This window comes from Pristis pectinata, chromosome 4 (assembly GCF_009764475.1).
Source record: "Pristis pectinata isolate sPriPec2 chromosome 4, sPriPec2.1.pri, whole genome shotgun sequence".
In the NCBI taxonomy this organism is placed as follows: Eukaryota; Metazoa; Chordata; class Chondrichthyes; order Rhinopristiformes; family Pristidae; genus Pristis; species Pristis pectinata.
Genome location: NC_067408.1, coordinates 96,657,361 through 96,682,070, shown reverse-complemented (window position 1 = coordinate 96,682,070; position 24,710 = coordinate 96,657,361). Strand labels below are relative to the sequence as shown.

Genomic DNA, 24,710 nt, shown 5'->3' with positions numbered 1-24,710 from the left:
CCTTTTGATCCACCACTGTTAAGTGCTGAACTAATGGCCCACCAGGTGAATCAGCCTTGGTTCAGTAGAAGTTCTCTCGCTGATAAGAAGGTTGCAGGTACAAGATACACTCTGGAGACTAGAGTACATAAACCACGTAAACAACTCAGTATAGTTGAAAAGAAATAGTGCAGTTTTGGAAGAACCATCTTTCAGATGTGATGACCTATCCAGAGACCATCTACCTCTCAATATAGCCCCTGAAAGAAGAGCAGAGGAATTCTCCCAGGGATCTGACCAACATTTATTTATCAACCAGCACTAAAAGATTATCTGGCCATTTATATCATCACTGCTGAGGGATGTCGCAGCACATTAACATTTGTCCACTTAACAATGAATACATTTTATAAAATGAGGAGCTCCAGGAGTTCATGTATTTTGAGATATTCTGAACAGATTTCAGGCATTATGAAATGCAAGTCCTTACATTATCTACTCTCAGCTGGTCTCCGAAATAGAAATAGGATAGGTGCTGCTCTGTGGTCAGTGGAACAAAGTCACTCATTTCACCTGTAATACAACAGCTTATTTACCAAATGTAACTGTGCCTATACTTGCAATTTGCATTATTACTATGGTATCTTGTTGGGAACACAACTGGAAACAGCAAGTGATCAGGACAGTTCAGTTTAGAACAGAATTGAAATTACTCCAGATGAGCATGCGATTAGTTCGTGCGACATAACAATTCATGGAATTCTTAGCCTTGTATGACAACTTCAGTCAGGTTTGGATACACCTTGAGGATGAACACAGCACAAACCAGTAAGTGACAATCCTTGTTTTAATTATCAAAAACTATATCGAGAGCAGTACCACAGAAGTAGAGTATTTTTTCCACTATAAATTATGGTGACACTTGCACATCTTGTCCACTTCTTTCCGACAGCCTTGCGATGGAACAGCTCTGCATCCTGCTGCTATTAGCTATTAAGATAAATTCAGTGGATACACAATTCAATGGCTACAATTGTGATGCTAATCTGCACAGCAGGTTCCCTGGTAAGATTAAATAAAATGTTTATAAAGTATTTAAACCTTTTAATGCCAAATTGTGATTTGAAAATACTGTTCTCAGAGTCATAGATTTTATTCAACAATCTTCCCCAAGAATAAATACTTTGTCTGAAGCAAGCCATCAATTTAGATCACTCTGAATTCAGGATGGTAGGTGTGCACTTGCATATTGGTCTCATCTTTTAGACCCTCAGTTGCTCACTCGTGACAGGTTTAACTATGGCTCTGTTGTTTACCACCTTAGCCCCCACCCACCCCTACCGCCATCCCCCACCTCTGACTCCAGCTTCTCAGCCTTTCTCCTGACAGTAGTGTGATAGATTGTGTCTTTGTACAATAGTGTAAAAGGACTGATTATGTGCCAACAGCAGGTTTTTCATCCCTCTCACTTTCCAAAAATTACCTTACATTATTGAAATCTAAAACGCTACCAGTTCATTTGCAACCATTTCACACCAAATCACGAAGACCGGAGTCTCATGCTATGCTAATACTCTGAACTATTATCAGCAGACCAATTGTGGGCAGAGTACTCTACAACGATTTGCACAGCATTAAAAAAGACTTGATTTGATGTAGTCAAATATTCCTGAACTTGATATCTACATCCAAGGAAAAATTGCTTTTGATTTGTCTGCATTGGTGATGTAGCTAGAATATTTCCCAGATTAGTTATTTTTCATAAAATCACTAAAATGTTCAAAAAGAGCACAGAAACTGCGTTCTAACAAACATTTCCACAATATTTATTATGTTACCAATACCTAATAACAAGAGGCAATCTTCCCCTAATTAATAACGCTGACAACATCTTCATGTTGACTGGACATTGTAGATAAATAAGGGCAAAGTCTCAACCTTTCCAGCCTTGTCAATGGAATCATATTGCAGTTACATTTTTCATATTTTCTGCTTCAAATCAAATAACCTTGCATTTATCTATATCAAATCCAATTACCATTCTTTGAATTATCCACTTAATGGATTTGAAACCTTTTGAATTTTATCATTGATCCTTATGCGTCACTAAGGGATATAAATGAGTCTGTATTGCAAAGTGCATTTGATCATTGGAGTCTAAAGAATATGCTTACCATCTAACCACTTCAATGAATTTCCCTTCTTTATATATGTTCTATGTGTCGCAGGTAAGTAACTGTCAATGTCAACAAAAGGAAATTAAACTTCAGTAGGATGAAACAGTAATGTTTAAACTCAGCCAATATACTGAACTTCTCTGATTAGAATATATTTGAATTAATTTAATGTTTTTTACCGACAGGTGAAAAGGATATCCTTGTCTTTTGTGGAGTGCAGACCATAACAATCAAGATCAATTTTTGTCCAGTACTATTCTCTGGCTATTCAGAAACAGATTTAGCATTAAATGGTAGACATGGCAATGCACATTGCAGGGGTTTTATTAATAACAGTACCTTTCCCACAGTTGTTATTTTTACCATCAACCTCAGTACATTAGAAGTCTGTGGAAATAACTTAGTGGTAAGATTAACTCTCCTTTCTCTTTTGTATATAAAATGTTATAGACTGATCTTTCATACTGTATTTACATAGAAATGCTACAAATAGTTATAAATTTGTCATCTATGTAAACATCATATGTTTTCCATAGATGATCCTGTGCAAAAAGCCTCAATCTAATTATACAGCATGTCTGAAATGTCACTCAAAGTTGATGGGGTTCTTTTCTGCCTGGACTTTGAAGTCTCATTTTGAAGCAGTGGTTCATTTGCTTTGAAAAACTGGAGAAAATGCCATATGTCACTGACGCTGTCATTCCCAGCTAAATCTGGAATTGCACTGATATTCTCTCAAGTATAGGTCACATCAGGGAGTGAACGAGTCATAAAGAGATAGAGCCCAGAAACAGGCCTTTCGGCCTACTGAGTCCGTGTCGACTATCAGGTACCCATTTACACTAATCCTACACTAATCCCATTTTTCTGATTCTTCTCATTTTCTCATCAACTCCCCCCAGATTCTACCATGCAACCATAGACTCAGGAAATTTACAGTGACTAATTAACCCACCAACCCACACATCTTTGGGCTGTGGGAGGAAACTAGAGGACAAGGGGGAACATGCAAACTCCACACAGACAACACCCGAGATCAGCATTGAACTAGGATCTCTGGCACGGTCAGGCAGCGGCTCTACCACATGCAGCACCGTGCTGCCTTCACATGCATAGCTCAAAGGCTGCTCCTCTCTTGGGAAACAGATTAAGCAGTAGGAATAAAAACCCAAATCAGGAAACCCCAACCTAAAACTTGGCTTTGGGCCTCATTAATTGGACTAACTGGTGATTCCTACCCTGCTTTGACTAGGAACTTGCCCATTTGTCATCTGGGTTGGGAAGGAATGCCATGTGTTAAGGTTGGTGGAGGTGTGGTGCGATGGGGAAGCAAGAAACCGTAGTGAAGGTGCACCCCATTAAGTTGCAACGATTGAGCTCCTGCTCCACTCATGGGAGAACAATTTCCCAAAGGGATAGTTCAGCAGGCATTTGGCTCTTCATTAATAAATGTTCAACACACTGAAAAATTGAATTAATGTATTTAACAGTGGCCAGTCCTTATATGTGGGTTGGGAACAGGCTAACCCATTGCTAAATTTATCATTATTGCATCCATTTTATGATCAAAACGTGGTTTCAACACAAAACAAATTTTACCCCAGTGCGTGACAAGTAAGCTGACACATCTAGCTCTCTTCTAGCTTCCCCCTTAATGAAATGTATATTACATGTGCCTCTTATTTTGAGTTGTAAAGTCAATAAAATTTGTCTTTTTTTTCTTTTATAGGTATCTGCTGCTCAAGGAGTTAATGCATTAGGCAATATTTCAATGGTGCAATTTGGGAACATTTCAGGTTATATTGATACTCCTGACCCACCAACCATTATTAGTTACCTGCCAGGACTGCTGTATAAGTACAGCTGTAGCTATCCACTGGAGTATCTTATCAACAACACTCAACTTGCTTCGTAGGTTTAAATTTTAAAGAGAAAAATATTTCGGCATGTTTTTGTTTACTACCTGACAAATATTCCTGCTCAGTTTTAAAGTACTTCTAAAATATTACTTTTAGATCATCTGCAGCGATATCAGTGAAAGACAGCAATGGTACATTTATCAGTACTTTGAGCTTACTCCTGTACAATGTAAGTTTGTCAGCATCTTCTTTTAGATAGATTTACTCATTAATGTAGTAGCAATGGCCAATTGAACCATACTTCTTGTTATTTTGAGGCTACACATTCTGAAATGTGCAAAATTGCTGAGAAGAAATAATTCCAAAGCAATTCCAATTCCAAACCTTTTTCCCATTTCTGACAAAAGTTCATCAATCTTAAATATTTAAAGACTCGCATTCCCTAAATGATGAGGTATCAATTTACCTTGTGATAGAATTTTACATTGTGCCAATTCAGCCTTACTTCTAACTTGATTTACAATCCAGTGCATTACTGAGGGAGTGTTGCATTGTGAAATGTATGTTCATCGTGACTTCCTTTTGTCTATCTCGCCGATCAGAGGCACAATTTTATCCCCATAATCCTGACTTTGTGCTTCTATAAATTCATTAAATCAGTGTTGTTCAGTACATTATATAAAAGAATTTCACATGTCTGTATTGGAAGCTCACCATCTCTGAGAAGATTTATACTTTAATGCGCTGATCATACAGAGACTAATAATAGATAAAAATTGTACAAGTGTGTCACCCTTGCTGTATATGCCACACAACAGATCTTTGGGTTTTCATTCTCAGTTTGCTCTATCTCCCTCCCCCTCCACCAATTCTGTTACTCCTGTCTGTATTTGACACCACAACTTCTCAGTGGCTCAGTCTCCCGACTCATGTATGTGTTTTCCATTTCCCCTTTCCTTGGTGTTTGCTGTCATCACTGAAATAACCTCTGACATGTTGCTTCAATGAATTCCCCATTTTTTAAGCTTGAGACAGATGGAAAGAATCATATTTAAAATCTGTATTAAGAACTATGTGGAAAGGCTGCCAAAGTAGACCAGGGATAGGTCAGAATGTAATGGTCCAGCATCAGAGATCAAGGGGATGGAATAGAAGGTAGGAAGGATTCGACAGTTTAGCCTGGGTTGGAAATCTGGACTGAACCTTGACCAGATATCTAAGCTGCAGGAGATCCAATAATGGAACATACAGAGTCTTGCAAAATGCAAGGGTAAGAGAGAAACTAGAGGGTTAGAGGGACCATGGTCCATACAATTAGGAGGGCTTTGAGTAGGTTATTCATATCAGGAAGGATTACAAATTAGCAATGAGTTGGGAGGTCAAAGGAATGGAGGCTGAGGTATGAGCAAAGTTGGATAAGAGAGGAAATCAAATCAATGGGATTGTTTTTGAAAGAGGCCAAGGTAAGAAGAGCAGAGCTTAGTTGAGAAGAAATTGAGCAGAGCCCGAAGAGTAAGCCTACGAGGTTTAGAAAAATTCCTAAATCTGGACGGCATAGAGGAATACAAAGAAAAAAATGCAGAGCTATCATTGCAGCAAAGGCTATTTTCCAGTGCTCAGATTAATTTGTGGTAGAACATGATTACCATCAACTGATCATGAATATAAGATACTTATAAACATACAGACATGTAAAGAAAAGACTTTTAGATATTAGGTGAAAACTAACTAAGAAGTAAAATGAATCACATCAAAATTAAATATGGATCACTGCTTATTTGTGATCATTTTGGTTGGTATCCACACTAGTTAGGTATCAAGAGAGCCAATAAATGCATCATGGGACATTTTGGATCCAATGCTGTTGAGTTATGGGTGGGAAAGAGGGGGTTTGATCTATGGGGGCAATAGCCCAGATCTCAACTTGGAATCATGTTCTGGTGTTTGATTTGATTTTTCAATTGCATCCAAGAAATTTTGCAGTGTAGCATGACATTCTTGTGAAATCCACTCTCCATAGCAACCCACTTTCTTCCTGGGATGCTCTCCCCCACCACCACCCCACCCTTCTCTCTTCCCCAAGCACACTTCCACCATGACCTTCACTCTCTGTAGAGCCAGCAACTGACAAAAGAAAGGTCTTAGTACAAGTTTCCTCTTGCAAGGACTATTCTAAAGTGCCTTAATTGCATCAAAATATCACTGTCAAGGGAACTGCACAAATCGCAACCTCTCACCTGACTTCTATGCATAACTCATTACAATTTCTATGCAGAGTTTTGCCACATGAGATTAAGCAGAATATTCGGGACCATAATTACATGCTACAGGGAAAAAAATGACTGAATGTTACAGTTTCTTACTGGCTTCTTGCACATTCCCATCGCAAAACAATGCATTACATAATAGAAAGAGAAGGAATCCATTTATTCAGCAAATTAACTACTGAGAATTTTATACGAACTTGTTTCTCCAGGATTCAGCCTACAACCTCCCTCTAGTGATACCAACTGTGGGGTTGCCCTTAAAGACCAAGGTGTATGCAGCTGTGAAAGCTACAAATCTCGATGGAAGGTAACAACTTGATTTTCATACTTAATTTGATTCATTATCTGTGTGATAGATATTTCAAGATAAAAAATATTGTGTTGCCTTTGCAGATGGCACGTCTTCATGGATTATTGTTACACCACTCCTTCTGGTAATCCAAATGATGAACATAGATATGATCTTTTCTTCAGGTGCGTGGGTTTCTTACTTTGATCTGTGGGTGGAGAGACTGGGTTGGATTGTTCTCCGCAGAGCAGGGGATCTCTACAGGATACTTAAGTGACATGTTCATTATCATTAATGTTTCTTATGGAGTAAGGGGTGACTGTTTCTTGTGTTGGCAGGGTGGTAACCTGAGGGCATAGATGGGAGGTGATTTATGAAAACAAACAGGGATGACATGATTTTTTTTAATATATAATAAGTGTTGACTGTGTATGTAGTGCCTGAAAGGGTATGCAAATAGATTTAGTAGAAATATATTTGAAAGGCTATGGTGAAAGAGCAGGGTTTAATTGCAATTAATTGTGGCATTGTTCTATGTTTTTACGGTAAGAAAACAAGAAGAAATACAAGCAGGAGTGGACCTATTTCAAAAGTCAATATTTTCATGGAAGATCTTCTACCATATCCATTTTACCAACACATCCCCATATCCCTTATTCCACCCTTGGCAAAAAATCTGCCAATCCAAAACTTCAACATACATTGTGGCTGAACATCCACAGTTCCTTGAGGGAGCGAATTTCAAAGAATCTTAACCACCTGAGTGAAGAAGTTTCTCAAAATGGCTGTGACCAAGAGTTGGGGTGGAAATGCTATCTGTTGGCTCAATTCATTTTCCTGTACAGACGGTCTAGCCTCTACCTGACACATTGCCCTCATCATGTGATTATGACCCTTCAGTTTTAGACTCCTTAGCCAAGGGAAATTTAACTTGTCAAACCATCTAAATATTATATATTTCAATGAAATCACCACTTAATGTGTAAACTCGGAAGAATATAGACTGATTTTTACTCAATTTCTCCTCATTTGACATCTCTTCACCCACCTTCAGGCAAAAATATTGATCCTTAGCGGAAAAGACCAAAAGTGCACACCATATCTCAAGCAGAGTCTCATTGAATCCATATATAATTGCAGCAATGTTAACACACTTACTCCCCAACCACCTTTTAATAAGAGCTAACTATTAATTGCTGACCTAACTATTTCAGCTTTGTATCATTGGCAAACTTGAATACATTATGCTCATCTAAGTCATTGATATAGATCATAAATTGTTGAGGTCCAAGCATGGATCCTCGTAGCTCCCTAGTTTTTACAAATTGCCAATGCTAAAATGATTCATTTAATCTATCAAAATCAAAGAATCAAATTTCTCAAATTCAGAGTCCATGAAATATCTGCCATGCTGAATGCATCTAACCTTATCCTACTAAAGAAACTAGGAGGTTGGGTGGAAATAATGCCTGCCATGTTTACTCAGTTTTCTGTGGAAACTATCTGCCACATACCATGAATCTTCAAACTAAGGTTGAAAATATACTCTGGTAAATGCAGGTCAGAACCTGAATTATAGGCACTATGGCCCTACCATATTAACATATTTTCCCATTGTAGCCCCATTGCATTATGGTCCTCCTGTTCCATCATATCTTCCCATTGCAACCTAGCACAGTTTGTGCACCCTAGGAATTGAGTATCTGTCTGTCCATCCATCCATCTCTCTCTAGCTAACAACATCTTTCTCCATCAGCTCTCACTCTTTCTCTCCCTATTTTTTGTCTGACTCTCTGTTGTTATTTTCATCTATCTGCATCTCTCTTTTTGCCCGTCTCTCTGTATGTCTCTATCCATGTATTCATTACTCTAAATCTATCTATCTATCTATCTAACTGCGTATTCATTCCCTCATTTGCTCTTTTGGTAATCCTAGGACTGTTTATGGAGGCCAACAAACTATTTTATTAATGATTCAGTTTTAACCACTCTAAAATCAGATTCCAAAGTCCTACTCTAATCCAGAAATTACATTATATCTCATTAAATATAAATATTAGCATACCTGTTTGGGAAAATTCTGACCTTCCCTACAATCCGAGTTGATACTTTTTCTAAAATGTAAATTTAATAACGAGAAATTGAGCCAGAGTGTGATTGGTAACTGAAAAATCCATCAGCGCAGGGTGAACTTCATAAATTTACATGCTTAGCATAGGTTTTTACACACCTTCAGGTTAACTCTAATTTTCCATTTTACATTTAAAGGAAGCTCGTAGAAAACATGTAATTAAATTCTGAACATTTAATTGCAAAAAGACAGCCTACTGTATCATTCAAACCAGTGAAAGATGCTTAAATTGTCCAACAATGAGCTTTCTAGCAATGAATTTAATGGCAGTCCCTTGTTAAGGATGATTTCAGCTAGTCACCTCAACTGACTTTTTAATGCAGCTTCATTCTCAGGACATTTTAGATTGGCATGGATTTGACAGGTTAAACTGGACTAAATATCCAAATATGGGCACCTCTCTATTCACGAGTGGAAAATTAAAGGAAAGGTTTGCTTTTTTTTCTGCATCTTCAATATGTTCTCAGATAATTCATTCATTTGTCTCAAGGTTGGTTGTAATGTAATGTAAAGCAATGTAAATCAGTTCAAATTTAAGCCAAGTTTATCACAAATGCTAACTTCTTTTTTTTTGTTGAGAAAAGCTGTACCAAGGATCCACAGACTACAATTATAGAAAATGGTAGGAGTCAGATGGGCAGATTCTCATTTGAAGTTTTTCGTTTTGTGAAACATAAGAACCAGAAGATGTCTCCAGTGTTCTTGCACTGTGTAACAAAGCTTTGCAAGTCAGATGACTGTCCATTCTTGACACCAGTAAGTGGTATCATTTAAATTCATGTGCAGCAAGTCTTTGAGAGCACAATGTCAAATAGTTAATACTATGTTACTGTTTTATTGTGTAATCTGATGTAAATGTCCAACTTCACAAAGACTGCCATTCTCCATGCCCATAACATATCCCACTTCTATGTTATTTTTATTCACACCTTTTATCATTTCCAGCTCAGTTATTCCTGCCGTCCTTACATACTCCACCCTCTATATGTCAGTTAATTAAAACTCTGATGCTGATATTCTACCTCACTTCAAGCCCTGTGGATCAATTAACCCTTTATCACTAATCCAAGTGGCCTGGATTTTCCAACTGTGCTCCAGCACTTGACTCCTCATGTTCTCCTCCCACAGAGGCTACCTTTGAGTCATAGAGTCGTAGATTTGTACAGCACAGAAACAGGATCTTCCATTGCACCCATCCATACTAATCCCATTTACCTGCATTTGCTCCATAGCCTTCTATACCTTGGCCATTCAAGTGCTTGTCTAGATGCTTCTTAAGTGTTGTGGAAGTATCTGTCTCCATGACCTCCTCAGGCAGTGCATTCCAGATTCTAAGCATGTGTGAAAAAAATTACCCCTCACATCCCCTCTTAAAACTCTTTCATCTCATCTACAGTATGCTGATATGTCTTAGGCACACCCACAATGGGAAATGATTCTTACTATCTACCCTATCTATCCCCCTCATAATTTTGTATGGTTCTGTCAGGTTGCCCTTCAGCCTCCCCCACTTCAGGGGGTCAGGGGGTGGGAAAACCTGTGACAGAAGGCCACAGCAGAGGAAGGAGCCAAGTGAAGATTGTGGTCACTGGGCCCTGCTGGGGTTGGGGGGGTGGGTGTGCGGGGGGCGTGGTGGGGGAGAAGGACAGCTCTCATGGGTGGAGTTGCTGGGCCAGTGGATAAACTGTGAGCCTCAGAATGGGATTATGGTTGAGGTGGAATGCGATGATGCTCCAAGTCCCTAACTTAACTTCACTAATATTGACTGGGTCAATATAAAACTTCCTTAGTCAATATACAGAGGGACCTACCAGGGAGGGTTCAACACTGGACCTCCTCCTGGGGAATGAGGTGGGGCAAGTGGTGGAAGAGTCTGTCGGCGAGCACTTTGGGTCAAGTGACCATAACTCTATTAGTTTTAAAATAGTTATGGAGAAGGATGCAGCCGGTGAAGGTCCTAAACCGGAGCAGAGCAAATTTTGGAGCCATAAGGCAGAATCTTGTAGTGGTTGATTGGGTGAGATTTTTTGCAGGGAAAGGAGCATCTGCCAAGTGCGAGGCCTTTAAAAGTGAGATGTCAAGAGTTCAGGGCCTTCACGTTCCTGTTAGGGTGAAGGGAAAGGCTGGCAGGTTTAGGGAACCCTGGCTGACGAAAGATATTGAGGCTCTGGTTAAGAAAACGAGGGAGGCATATACCGTGCATAAGCAATTGGGAACTAGCGAATCACTTGATGACTACAAGAAGGCAGGCTCATTAGCAACATTTAAAAGCCATCTAGATAAGTACATGGATAGGAGGAGTTTAGAGGGCTATGGGCCAAATGCGGGCAGATGGGACTAGCTCACTGGGCAACACAGTCAGCATGGACGGGTTGGGCCGAAGGGCCTGTTTCCATGCTGTAAGACTCTATGAGTCTAAGTCAAGGTGATATTTGTAGTCATATAGCATGGGAACAGGCCCGTCAGCCCAACCAGTCCATGCCAACCAAGATGCCCATCAAAGCTAGTCCCATTTGCCCATGTTTGGCTTATATCCCTCTAAACCTTCCCTATTCATGTACCTGGAGGTGTGAGGCTGAAGGGTGAGATGACAGAATCTGGTAAAGGTCAATGGGATGGTAGGTAACAGTTTGCCCAATCACTGGTAGGGCAGATGGAGGCAGCCAGATCACAGGCTGTTTTACAGGGTAGCTTTTTCACCTGGGAGGAAACATTCTGTGTCCTCCTGGTTTGACAATAATGCTGTAAAGGCCATTACTTTATAGATTCAGACCTTTTCACCCTATTGTTATTCATCAAGTTTCCCAAGTTCCAGGAAACATGGAGAGTGTGGTTTAAGAGTAAAAACATAGTTAAAACAAAGCCCACCATCCTTCTCAAAAGATTTCAGCATCTGGCCTGTCTCTCAAGAGTTCATTGGTTGTGCATAGACATCTAACATTAATTAGAGGGACATTATTGGAAAAAACTTTTGAGCGATGGGATTGATCTACAGTACACTTGGAAAGATGGGGACAGGAATAATCAGCAGGACTTTGTTAAGGGAAGATCCTGTCTGAGACATGTGATTAAATTTTTCAAAGAGGTGACTAACTGTGTCAATGGGAGTAGTGTGGTTGATTTAGATGAGGCCTTTTGACAAGGTCCTACATGGGAGACCAGTCCAAAAGGTAAGATCCCATGGAATCCATGCAATTTGAGAAATTGTATCTGAAATTGACTTGGTGTTAGGAGACAGAGAGTGATGGTCAAGACTTGTTTTTGTGACTGAAAGCCTGTAACCAGTGATCTTATAATCATATAGGCCTACAGCACAGAAACAGTCCCTTTGGCCCACCACATCCATCTGCACCAATCCCATTTGCCTGCATTAGGTCCGTATCGGTCTATGCCTTGCCTATTCAAGTGCCTGTCTAAATATCTCTTAAATAAAGTGATTGTATCTGATTCCACCACCTCCTCTGGCAGCACGTTCCAGAGCCACCCCCCGCCTACACTTTGGTAAATCAGACCACCAGGCTGTGCTCCTCCTCCCTGCATACAAACAGAAACTGAAACAGGAGGAACCAGGACAGAGAGTCGTGCAGTGCTGGTCTGAGGAAACATATGAGCTTCGACACGACTGCTTTGAGTTGGTAGCCTGGTTCACGTTCAAAGACTCAGCTGCCAGCCTAGATGAGTATGTCACCACCATCATGGACTTTATCAGCAAGTGTGTTGAGGACTGTGTACCAGAGGGGACAATCCGGATGTTCCCAAATGAGAAACCATGGATGAACCGGGAGATCCACTCCCTTCTGAAGTCTAGGACTGCAGCATTCAAATCACATGACTTTACAAGAAATCGAGATACAACCTCTTTAAATCTATCAGAGATGCCAAGAGACAATATCAGTCCAAAATTGAGTCCCAGACCAGTCGTCAGTTGTGGCAGGGCTTACATGCTATAATAGGCTACAAAACGAAGTCAGGCAGCATCACTGACAACAGCGCATCCCTCCCCTATGAGCTTAAGGCATTCTATGCACGTTTTGAACAGAAGGGGCTCAGAATGTCACCACCTGCCCCGACAGCCTCCAATGCACCTGAACCCACAGTCACCGTTGGAGATGTAAGATCAGTCTTCTGGAGAGTGAACCTGCAGAAAGCATCAGGCCCGGATGGAGTCCCTGGCTTTGTTCTTAGATTCTGTGCAGTTCAACTGGCGAGGGTATTTGCAGATATTTTTAACCTCTCCCTACTTCAATCTGAGGTTCCCACCTGCGTTAAGGAGACCACTATCATCCTGGTACCTTAGAAAAACAAGGTAATGTGCCTCAATGACTACTGCCCGGCAGCTCAGACATACAACATCATGAAGTGCTTCAGGAGGCTGGTCATGGCACACATCAACTCCAGCCTCCCAGACAACCTCAATCCACTGCAATTCACCTACCAGCGAAACAGTTAACAGCAGATGCCATCTCCCTGGCCCTACACTCAGCTCTGGAGCATCTGGACAGTAAAGACACCTATGTCAGACTATTGTTTATTGACTTCAGCTCTGCCTTCAATACTATAGTTCCAAGCAAACTCATCACTAAACTCCAGGACCTGGGACACAACATCTCCCTTTGCAACTGGATCCTTGACTTCCTGACCAACAGCCCTCAGTCAGTAAGGATAGGCAGCAATGCCTCTGCCACGATTATGCTCAACAATGGTGCCCCACAAGGTTGCATCCTCAGCCCCCTACTCAACTCCCTATACACTCATGACTGTGTGGCCAGATTCTGCTCTAACTCCATCTACAAGTTTGCAAATGATACCACCGTAGTGAGCTGTATCTCGAATAACGACAAGTCAGAGTACAGGAAGGAGATAGGGAGCTTAGTGACATGGTGTCATTACAACAACCTTTCCCTCAATGTCAACAAAACAAAACAGTTGGTCATTGACTTCAGGAGGGGGGGGGGGGGGTGCGTTGCACATGCTTCTGTCTACATCAACGGTGCTGAGGTCAAGAGGATTGACAGCTTCAAGTTCCTAGGAATGAACATCACCAATAGCCTGTCATGGTCCAACCACATAGATGCCATGGCCTAGAAAGCTCACCAGCACCTCTACTTCCTCAGGAGGCTGAAGAAATTTGGCAAGTCCCTGTCAACTCTCACCAATTTTTATCAATGCACCATAGAAAGCATCCTATCTGGATGCATCACAGCTTGGTATGGCAACTGCTGTCCTGTGACCACAAGAAACTGAAGAGAGTTGTGGACACAGCTCAGCACATCACGGAAACCAGCCTCCCCTCCGTCTATACCTCTCATTGCCTCGGTAAAGCAGCCGGCATAATAAAAGACCCCATCCACCCCAGACATTCTCTCTTCTCCCCTCTCCCATCAGGCAGAAGGTGCAAAAGCTTGAAAGCACGTATCACCAGGCTCAAGGACAACTTCTATCCTGCTGCTATAAGACCATTGAATGGTTCCCTAGTACGATAAGATGGACACTTGACCTCACAATCTACCTCGTTATGACCTTGCACTGCACTTTCTCTGTAGCTGTTACACTTTATTCTGCATTCTATTATTGTTTTACTTTGTACTACCTCGATGCACTGTGTAATGAATTGATCTGTATGAACAGTATGTAAGACAAGATTTTCACTGTACCTTGGTACATGTGATGATAATAAACCAATTCCAATTCCAATATTAACTACTCTGCTTTAAAAGCTATCCCCTCAGATCTCCTTTATAGCAGCTTCCTCTCACCTTAAACCTATGCCCTCTTGTTTTTGATAGCCCTCCAGGGGAAAAATGATTCTGTCTCCACCGTCTGTGCCTCTTATAATTTTATAACTCTCTCCAGTGGTACCAGGTCCTTCCTATAGTGTGGTGACCAGAACTGCACACAATACTCCAAATGCAGCCTATTGAGTGTTTTGTAAAGTTACAATGTGACCTCCCAACTTTTATATTTTATGCCCCGATCTATTAAGGCAAGCATGCCATTTGCCTTCTTCACCACCCTATCTACCTTTGTTGCCATTTTTAAGGATCTATAGGCATGAACCCTGAACATAGAACAGTACAGCACAGTCCGGGTTCTTCGGCCCATGATGTTATGCCGACCTATATAAACCTACTCCATGATTAATCTAACCCTTCCATCCTACTCAGCCCATAACAGCGCGGTTAGCGTAACACTTTACAGCGCCAGCGACCTGGGTTCAATTTCCGCCGCTGTCTGTAAGGAGTTTGTACATTCTCCCCGTGACTGCATGGGTTTCCTCCGGGTGCTCCGGTTTCCTCCCACATTCCAAAGACGTATGGGTTAGGAAGTAGTGGGCATGCTATGTTGGCGCTGGAAGCGTAGCAACACTTGCAGGCTGCCCCCAGAACACTCTAAGCAGAAGATGCATTTCACTGTGTGCTTTGATGTACACTTAACTAATAAAGATATCTTACCTTACCTTATCTTATCTTACCTTCCATTTTACTTACATCCATACACCGATCTAAGAGTCTCTATTATATCATACTCTACCAGCACCCCTGGCAGTGTGTTCCAGGCACCCACCACTCTCTGTGTAAAAAACCTACCTCTGAAATCTCCCCTGAACTTTCCTCCTTTGACCTTAAACTGATGTCCTCTGGTAATGGCCATTGCTGCCCTGGGGAAAATGTACTGGCTGTCCACTCTATCTATGCCCTTCATAATCTTATACACTCTATCAAGTCACTTCTCGTCCTGTGTCGCTCCAAAGAGAAAAGCCCTAGCTCGCTCATCCTTTCCTCATAAGACACGTTGTGTAATCCAGGCAGCATCCTGGTAAATCTCCTCTGCACCTCTCTAAAGCTTCCACATCCTTCCTATAATGAGGTGACCAGAACTGAACACAATACTCCAAGTGTGGTCTAACCAGAGTTTTATAGAGCTGCAACATTACCTCACAGTTCTTGAACTCAATCCCCCAACTAATGAAGGCCAGCACACCGTACGCCTTCTTAACCACCCTATCAATTTATGCAGCAACATTGAGGGATCCCTCTGTTTCTCCACACAGCTAAGAATCCTGCCATTAACCTTGTATTCCACCTTCAAGTTTGTTCTTCCAAAGTGTATCACTTCAACTTTTCCAGACTGAACTCTGTCTGCCAATTCCCTGCCCAACCCTACATCCTGTTTATATCCCGTTGTAACCTACGACAACCTTCTACACTATCCACAACACCTCCAACCTTCGTGTCATCTGCAAACTTACTAACCCATCCCTCCACTTCCTCATCCAAGTCATTCATAAAAATCACAAAAAGCAGGGGTCCCAGAACAAATCCCTGTGGAATACCACTAGTCACCAACCTCCAGGCAGAATACACTCCATCTGCTACCACCCCCTGCCTTCTGTGGGCAAGCCAATTCCAAATCCACGCAGCCAAGTCTCCATGGATCCCATGCCTCATGACTTCCTAGATGAGTCTACCATGGGGAACCTTGTCAAACGCTTTACTGAAGTCCATATATACACCACATTCACCACTCTACCTTCATCAATTTGTGTTATCACCTCCTCGAAAAACTCAATTAGGCTCGTGAGGCACAACCTGCCCCTCACAAAGCCATGCTGACTATCTCTAATAAGACTATGCTTCTCCAAATACTCGTAAATCCTGTCCCTAAGAATTCTCACCAATAGCTTGCCTACCACTGACGTAAGACTCACTGGTCTATAATTCCCAGGATTATCCTTAGCACCTTTCTTGAACAAGGGAACAACATTTACCATCCTCCAATCCTCCGGCATCACTCCCATGGCCAGAGGAGATGCAAATATTGTCGTCAACTGAGATCCCTCTTTTAATCAATATTCATTTGTGTTCTACCACTTAATGTATATGTCCTATCCCTAATGACAGGGATTGGTACTGGAATCCATACTGTTACATGCATTACCAATTTGGTTGTGAATATAAGAGGTATGATTAAGAAGTTTGCAAATAACACAATGATCGGTGGTGTTGTTGAAAGTGAGGAAGGCAGCCTTCAGCCACAGAATGATATTGATGAGTCATTAATATGGGCAAAGAATTGGCAGATAGAATTTAATCCTGATAAGTTTGAGTTGATGCATTTGGGACAACTACTAAAACTGGAAATTACTAAGAAATAGAGGGACCTTGTTGCACATGTCCAAGGATCCCTGAAGGCAGCAATATAGGCAGATAAAGTGGTTAAGGAGGCTTGAGGGATACTTGCCTTCTTAGATGGGGTATACAATATATGATCAAGGAGGTTATGGTACAATTTTATAAAACATTCATTAGGCTACAACAGGAATATTATGTGCAATTCTGATTGCTAGACTATTGGAAGGATGTGGTTGCCCTGGAGATAGGACAGAAGAGATTCAGCAGGATGTTGCCTCGGATGGAATATTTAGATAAGGAGAAGAGATTTGATAGCCAAGTTTGTTTTCCTCATAGCAGAAGCATACAAAATTATGAATGACATATATAGAGTTGATACTGAGAAACTTTCCCCTATAACAGAGGAATCTATAATTATTAGGCATACATTTAAGGTACAGGATAAATTTAGAGGGGATTTGAGGAAGAATTTTTTCACCTGTCAGGTGATTGAAATCTAAAACACAGGTGATAGTGGAGACAAGTAAACTCACAACATATAAGAAGTATTTAGATGTACACTTGAAATGTTATGGCATGGAAGGTTACAGACCAAATGCAGGAAAATGGGATCAGTATAGAAAGGTACTGATAGCTGTCATGGACATCGTTGGCCAGGGGGCCATATTCCATACTGTATGTTACTATGACAGACTCATCCTGCCTTTTCTTCAACAGGAAATGATGGGGTCCAAGTGGAGTGCATTCCAGGTTTCAGATCTTTAAATCTATAACCTCCAATCCAATTCAAGCACTCCTATTTTTGGGCTTTAAAATTTCCCCGTTGGCATGAGAGGCTTTGAAAGAAATACGTGGTTTTGTGAGAACTTGGCTCTGGTGAATAGTAACTGTCGGATAAGTTAACAGGCATCACCAAAGTGACTTGCATATCTGGGACATCTAATCAATTTAACGTACAGTTTGGCTGTCAGAATCTAACTACATTCCCCAAAATATATATCATCTCCCAGGTCTGACGCAAGGTCAGACAACCTGAGATACAAAAGGTGAACCAGAAAAATGTGATATTTTTCAGTGATGTCAAGCATTGCAATTATACATCAAAGGTCATACCAAATCAATTAAAAAATTGGTTTGTCTGCTGACTTGAACCCTGTGCTAATGTCACAAAATTGGTGAGCATCGGAGCAGAAGCAGAGTACCATGACGTGCAAGCATTTTCAGCAAACTTAAAACTCTGCTCCAGACATATTCCATTCATGCATTTGCAGCAATGAACAATGACTCAGCTGTTCATTGCCAAGATAGCTTCGTTCATCTTCTAGTCTTGTTTTCTATTTCCTATTCAGTCACTGTTACCCTCAATTATTTCTGAATGTAGGTTGAAATATGGAACATGAATAACTGATTAATGATATTGGAAAGTATGCAAAACATCTAATTAATTAAATTATTTTTGATTTCAATTAACAGAATTGTTACAAAAGGAAGCGAAGAGATTTAATGGAAGTTACTACCACAATCCCTCGCAGTTCCACAGGGAATGCAGTAATTACTGCGGGGCCTATTATCACCAGGAGTGAAAGTGGTAAGGTTCACCAGCTATAGCTTGACAGCAAACAAATGTTAGGGAGCATTAGGGCAAGTTCAGATTCCCAGGCAATTATAACTTGTGAAGCAAATCAGGAAATTCCTGCTGACAATAATAATAATAATAACTGAACACTTACATGATATTTTTTATGCAAAAGACCACGTTAGTTACTTTAGATATTAAGTACCTACTGGATCTGCTTTTCTACCTAAATGGCTTTGGAATTATGCTCTTTGGAGATGTTTAATCAATGTTATTTCACATTGTGCTACTCGTTTCTCAGTAATGTTTGTATATTCTAATAGTAAGATTCTGCAGTCAGCAGCAAACAAATGACACAGCAATTATTTTCTTACATTCATCCAAAGACCTGCTATGGGCTTTTTGCAAGAAGTTCCTCCCTGACAGCCATTGAGAAATGGCAGTGTGCTCTAACAAGCACTCAGGACCTGTGTGAACTAGGCAAACGACTGCATTTCTTCTTAAATAATCAAATTGAAGAATCTCATGTATTAAAAGCTTCCTTCTCATTCATGCAAGACAAAAATGAAAGTTTATGACCATGACCATAAATCATTTCCTGGTCGATAAATAAAGTTAACAAAATATGTTCCCTATTAAAAATTCTTCTCTGCCCCACAAAAGTTCACAGTGCTTTGCAATTCCCATATCAGGCATTTATTTATTGTTAATCTGATTGACTGGTGACAGCTCAGGCAACATTCCACAGTAAACTCATAATGGCCCAGATATTGCAGTCATCTGTAACCCACCCACCTGTAAATCACCACTTATCTCCAGACCGAGTTCCTATTTATCTTCCTCACATCCCCCAGTGAGAGTTACCTGGATGAAAACAGCCTAAACCTCGGCATGCGGACCCCACGTTGTGGCAGGGCCTTCTACAAATGAATCCTATCACATGGTGTGGAGAGGCAGAGCAAGCTCTGTTGACAAAGCTAATGATAAAATATTGACAGCTGGCCTAAACAGGCTTCCTGGATTAACCAACTGTCAAACATTCCATTGCATTAAGCCTGCTTTGAATGTTTCTGACACATTCAAAAATATTCCAAAGCAATGAAAATCTAAGGCTGTTAAAATACTATGAACATAAAAAACTAAAATACTTAAAAGCCCTTAAAAACATCCAAATAAATTAAATTAACAGAAACTCTAAAATTACTACCATTTACCTGAACACCTTACAGCCATTTTTCATTGAACTGAATGGAAGAGAGCTCCCTGCACCAGGTCTTCTGGCGCAAGTTATTCAAGTGGATTCCTTAGAGTAAATACTGAGGAATTACTGTGAGGTTGTGCTCCACCGTTGGGCTTTACAGGGATATTACTGACATTGCCCTGGCATTTTATATAAAATCCTCATGATCAACAGAGAGAAGAAACTTTAAACAAAACATTTTTGCTTGAATTAAACCTAGTAAAAAGACGGCTTATTTATCCATTATGCCATCAAGTTCAAAAGAATGCTTTTAGTTTTGCCTCTTTGTGGAAAATGTTCCACATTGTTTTGGGTTGACTTGACTCCATGGCTAAAGAGATGAGTTTGCAGAGAACAATAATAGGTGATTGGTTACTGAGATGCAGTATCACAATGGATGTCTCAATCTGGAGTTATAAAATTACCAGAAAATAATACACATGTTCTTATGTAAGATTACACTCATTACAAAAATTTGGCATGTATTTTAATATATATTATCAGATCTGGACAAATAAATAGCACTTTGCACTTTTTGAGTAAAAATCTATTCCCTGGAGTCTGCAACCATGTGGCCTTCACTTCCATTTAAGTTAGCTGCCCTCATATCCCCCTTTAACTGTTGCATAGATCTTTAAATATCATAAGTGTTTAGTTTTGATATTGAATGATTTTTTTATTACTAACAGATGACACAACAGCAAACAAATCACAAGTTGGTAAGTCCTATTGCATTTTTTTGGCTGAGGGACATTGTCAAATTGCAGTATTTTGAGGTGAATTTCTGGCTAGAAATTAATACTCTTTTTGCAGATATCCTGGAGGTAGGGTGAGGGTGGATGTTGCAGGGGGGTGGTGAGCAGTATTACTGGGATGAGTGAGGGAAAGTGATGAAGCAGCTCCTTGCACAGTGATGTCCTCCTGACCCCTGTAGACCTGCCAACCATGAGAACATTAATAATGAAAACAGATAATGCTGGAAACACCCAGCAGGTCAGGCGGTATCTGTGGAAAGAGAAACCTAATTAACATTTTGGGCTGAAGTCTTTTCATCTTTGACGTGAAATGTTAACTGTCTTTCCACAGCTGACCTGCTGAGTATTTCTAGCACTTTCTGTTCTCATTTCAGACTTAAAGCATCTATGTTTTTGTTTTGATTTTTATGAGAACATTAATGTTTTGAAGCCAAATTTTTATCAGGTTTCAATTCCTGGAACTTGGTTGTAATCAAATTTTGAGGCTGACCTGTGCACAATATCGGCAATCTCAGTATGGCCTGCATAAATAGAATCATTAAAAAAGTATTTCTGTTGTTACTTCTGTAAGCTCACACTGGCCTGGGCTGCAACAAAGACATTCCTGATCTCCCACAGACATATGAGAATAGTAAGCTAATATGGCTACTTGGTACCTAACATTTAAAACAGAGAAAATCAATGAAAAATATACCAGAGAACCTATTTCCCTGATAGATCCATCCACACCCTGTGCTCGTGGTGCTGAGCGTAAGAAATGGAAGCAAATGAGAAGAGAAATCTTATCCCCAGTCAGTAACACTAATCATACCACACAGACTGATTAGCAAGTTGTACTCTGCCTCTAGGATTCATTCTATTGACCTCAAATGAATGAATTGCAAAGTGATGATACGACAATATGATGCACTTATCGCTCAGGTGAATTTCTAGCTTATTGCATGTTTAATGCCAATGGCAGGAATGAATTTCTAACAGAGATGGTAGGTGAGGGCAATTTAGTAAATGTAATTTATCTATTCCAAAAGGCTTTTGTTAATGTAGCACTTAACGTATGGGCTAAAGAACATTAGTGGTACAGAGAGTTGAAAGACAAGAAACAGGAGAGGTTAATCATAGTTACTTAGAGAGTCAGAAGATGGAAGATGGGATTCCAAAAGGATCATTGTTGGTGCTACTGTTGTTCACAGCTTACATTAAGACTTCAGAATCAAAACTGCAATTTATAAATTTACAGATGACACCAAAATGCAAGGGATCTTTAAAACTGAGGAAGAGGGCAACAAACTACAAGAAGGCATTAAATAAAATGTAAAATGGAAATAAAGCTCAATTTAATCATAGATTAGTGGAACTGATTAATTTTATAACATCCTTCTGGCAAGAAATTAAGGAGGCCAAAACATTTAAAAGAAAGCAGTAAAGCAGCAAAGCAATCTAGGAGTATAAATATACAAACTATTAGTTACATCACTGGGCAAAAGCTGTGTGTGTGTGTGTGTGTGTGTGTGTGTGTGTGTGTGTGTGTGTGTGTGTGTGTGTGTGTGTGTGTGTGTGTGTGTGTGTGTGTGTGTGTGTGTGTGTGTGTGTGTGTGTGTGAGAGAGAGAGAGAGAGAGAGGGCGAGAGAGAGACAGACACAGAAAGAAAAACTAAAGGACATCAGTACAAGATAATCAGAAAGTCAGTAAGGAAATCAACAGAAATTTATTTACTTAGGGAGAAATAACATGTTGGAGGTTGCTACCATTAGGAGTTTTGAGGCGAATTGTAAAGATGTATTTAAATGGGGGTGGATAAGGTAATGCATTGAGTGCAAACGACGGAATATGAATTTGTAGGCATGAAAGGCACAAATGATGGGATAATTTGAAGCAATCACTTGCAGGAGATGATTCAAGCAGTTTTGTGTCTGACACTCACAATGTGTCTGACAATAAATTTTCAGGACAGACAAGCATGAGAAATTTAGTCCTCTTACTTTAACCTAACTTTTCCAAATAGATGCAAGACCTTTTTATTCCAGTGCACAATTATAATGTCTCTTAGTCATACTTTACATCTCCCTCCAAGTCAAATGTAAGCCACAAAGCTTGAAACAAACAGCAGCATGGCCTTAAAATAACATTTGTAAAACCAAAGTGGAATCCTAGTTTAAATATCACAATTTACTTTATCATTAGAAAAGCAAATGTTTTGAAAAATAAGTCTGACTTATTTTATGTTTTCTTTTTAGGATACATGGGAAAATCTGCCTTTCATTTCAACTCTGTGTCAAGTGCATTAGTTTCTGGAATTGTTATTCTTGGTGTGATGACCATTTCCTTTTTTACCACCTCTGTCATCCTTAATAGGAAGCTGAAAAACAATAGTGCTTTAACTGGAATCAGAAATCCTGCTTTTAATTAACCTGCCTGAAAAAAGTCCACTGTTCCTTTATCTACATAATGCAGATGATATTATAGGGCAAGAATTTATGAGATTTCCTTTTCACTGAGAATATAGAATAGGCCTTTGTTCTTCATCACAAAGAATCTAGCACTGGCCCTTTAGAAGTTTTTGTAATTTTATTTACATTTCCTACCATACAACAGTATCAGAAAAGAACATGTTTCCTAAAAAAATCTTCAGCGATATTTTGAAGTAAGTCTCTTATTTCTTGGGCATGAGCTGGGTTGGGAGAGGATGGAAAGAGCATATAGATCTAAATATAAAATGTGCTGCTGTCTCACAGCTCCAGCAACCCGGGCTCGATCCTGACCTGACCCCTGGTGCTGTCTGTGTGGAATTTGCACATTGTCCCTGTGACTGTCCGGGTTTTCCCTGGGTGCTCTGGTTTCCTCCCACATCCCAAAGACTGGTAGTTTAATTGGCTACTGTAAAGTATAGGTGGATAGTGGGAGAATCACAGTGGAGTTGATGGGCATGTGAGAGGAATAGGTTACAGGGAAATAAGGGGGTGAATGGGACTGAATACAAAACCGGGCACAGATTATTTGCCAGCACATTGGGAATGGGGAATCTGAGTGACAGCATAGACTCAATGCTTCCTCGATCACTATGAAATATGAAAATATGAAATGATAGTAGTATTGGCATGATGTAAGCCTTTCTTTGTAGATGAATCCAACTACACATTAAACTTAAAAATAGAAGGGAGAATGGAAATTGAGAATCTGTCACAAACTCACGATATTTAGAGGCTTCTGTGACTGAACTCAACAAGCAGAGGAATGCCAACACACAGGATGAGTGAATCATTTTCCAGTGCAGGGCCCTAGTTTTGAAATCATGCATTCCCAAGTCTCGAAAGACATTCCTCTTTGGATTAGTGCAACTTTCCTAAGCACACAACAATGACTCTTTTTGAGTGAATTTTGCTATTTTTGTGCCAGATTGAGGGGAATTTTGTGCTTTGAGCCATGCCCACAGACTACCAGAAGTGAATTTATCCGGGCCTTTTAACACCAACAGATTTGAAGGAAAATTAACCCCAACAATTTTGGTTGGGTTAAACCCAACTTGCGAAGAACACATAGTATTATCCAGTTTGTTGGCAACATTTTCTATGTTGTGATTTACACTGTGTAGTTTGAACTATTGTTAATATGCATATTATACATGTTTTGTTTCTTTCAGTTGTCTGAAAGATTCTATCAATGCTACAATAACATGCCACCAAGTCACAGAGTTTTCTAAATAGTGTTTTGGTAATTATAATGACATAGAACATGTAAATAACATGAATTGCATTTATTTTCCTGTATATTTTACTCTTCAACAGCAGTAACATTTATCACTAAGGAAGTACAAACAAAAAGAGCCAATTGTAAATCTGGCCACCTGCTCTGCACCACAGTCCAGGGCAGATTTCTATCCCACATATATCCATGCTTAAATAAGTAAAACGGAAACTGCTGGTGAAACATGGTCACAATCAGAGGAAATACACAACTAGGCACAAATTATTTGCCAGCACATTGGAAATGGGGAAGCTACATGCAGCATCAGCTTTCTGCTCCTTGGAAGATAAATCCTCCGTGGTCTGCAGGATCAGTGATTTTATTCCAAATTCTACCCACATAAGGGTAGCTTAATAAAACAGTGCTGCTGGCAAACCTTAACCATCTGGATGCAATGCCTGCCCTATCACCTCTTCCCTTCCCACTGTACAGGGACTCAAACAGTCCTTCCAGGTGAAGGAGCAATTCACTTGCATTTCTTCCAATTCAGTGTACTGCATTTGATGCTCACTATCTGGTCTCCTCTGCAGTGGGTAATTGCTCTTTGGAGCACTTACATTCAGT

The 24,710-nt window shown here is 40.1% G+C and overlaps 2 protein-coding genes across 2 annotated transcripts in view; both read left to right on the top strand.

Moving 5' to 3' along the window:
* The window catches only part of LOC127569494 (uncharacterized), a 534,065-nt gene that overhangs the window by 463,275 nt on the left and 46,080 nt on the right, over nt 1-24,710 (top strand). The gene's annotated exons all lie outside the window — the stretch shown is intronic.
* On the top strand, nt 939-22,812 carry zpld1a (zona pellucida-like domain containing 1a). Its single transcript, XM_052014207.1, has 10 exons — nt 939-1,044; nt 2,342-2,562; nt 3,886-4,067; nt 4,172-4,244; nt 6,492-6,589; nt 6,676-6,756; nt 9,287-9,458; nt 18,308-18,422; nt 20,340-20,369; nt 22,640-22,812. Exons 1-10 carry the CDS (start codon nt 939-941, stop codon nt 22,810-22,812), a joined length of 1,251 nt encoding a protein of 416 aa, XP_051870167.1.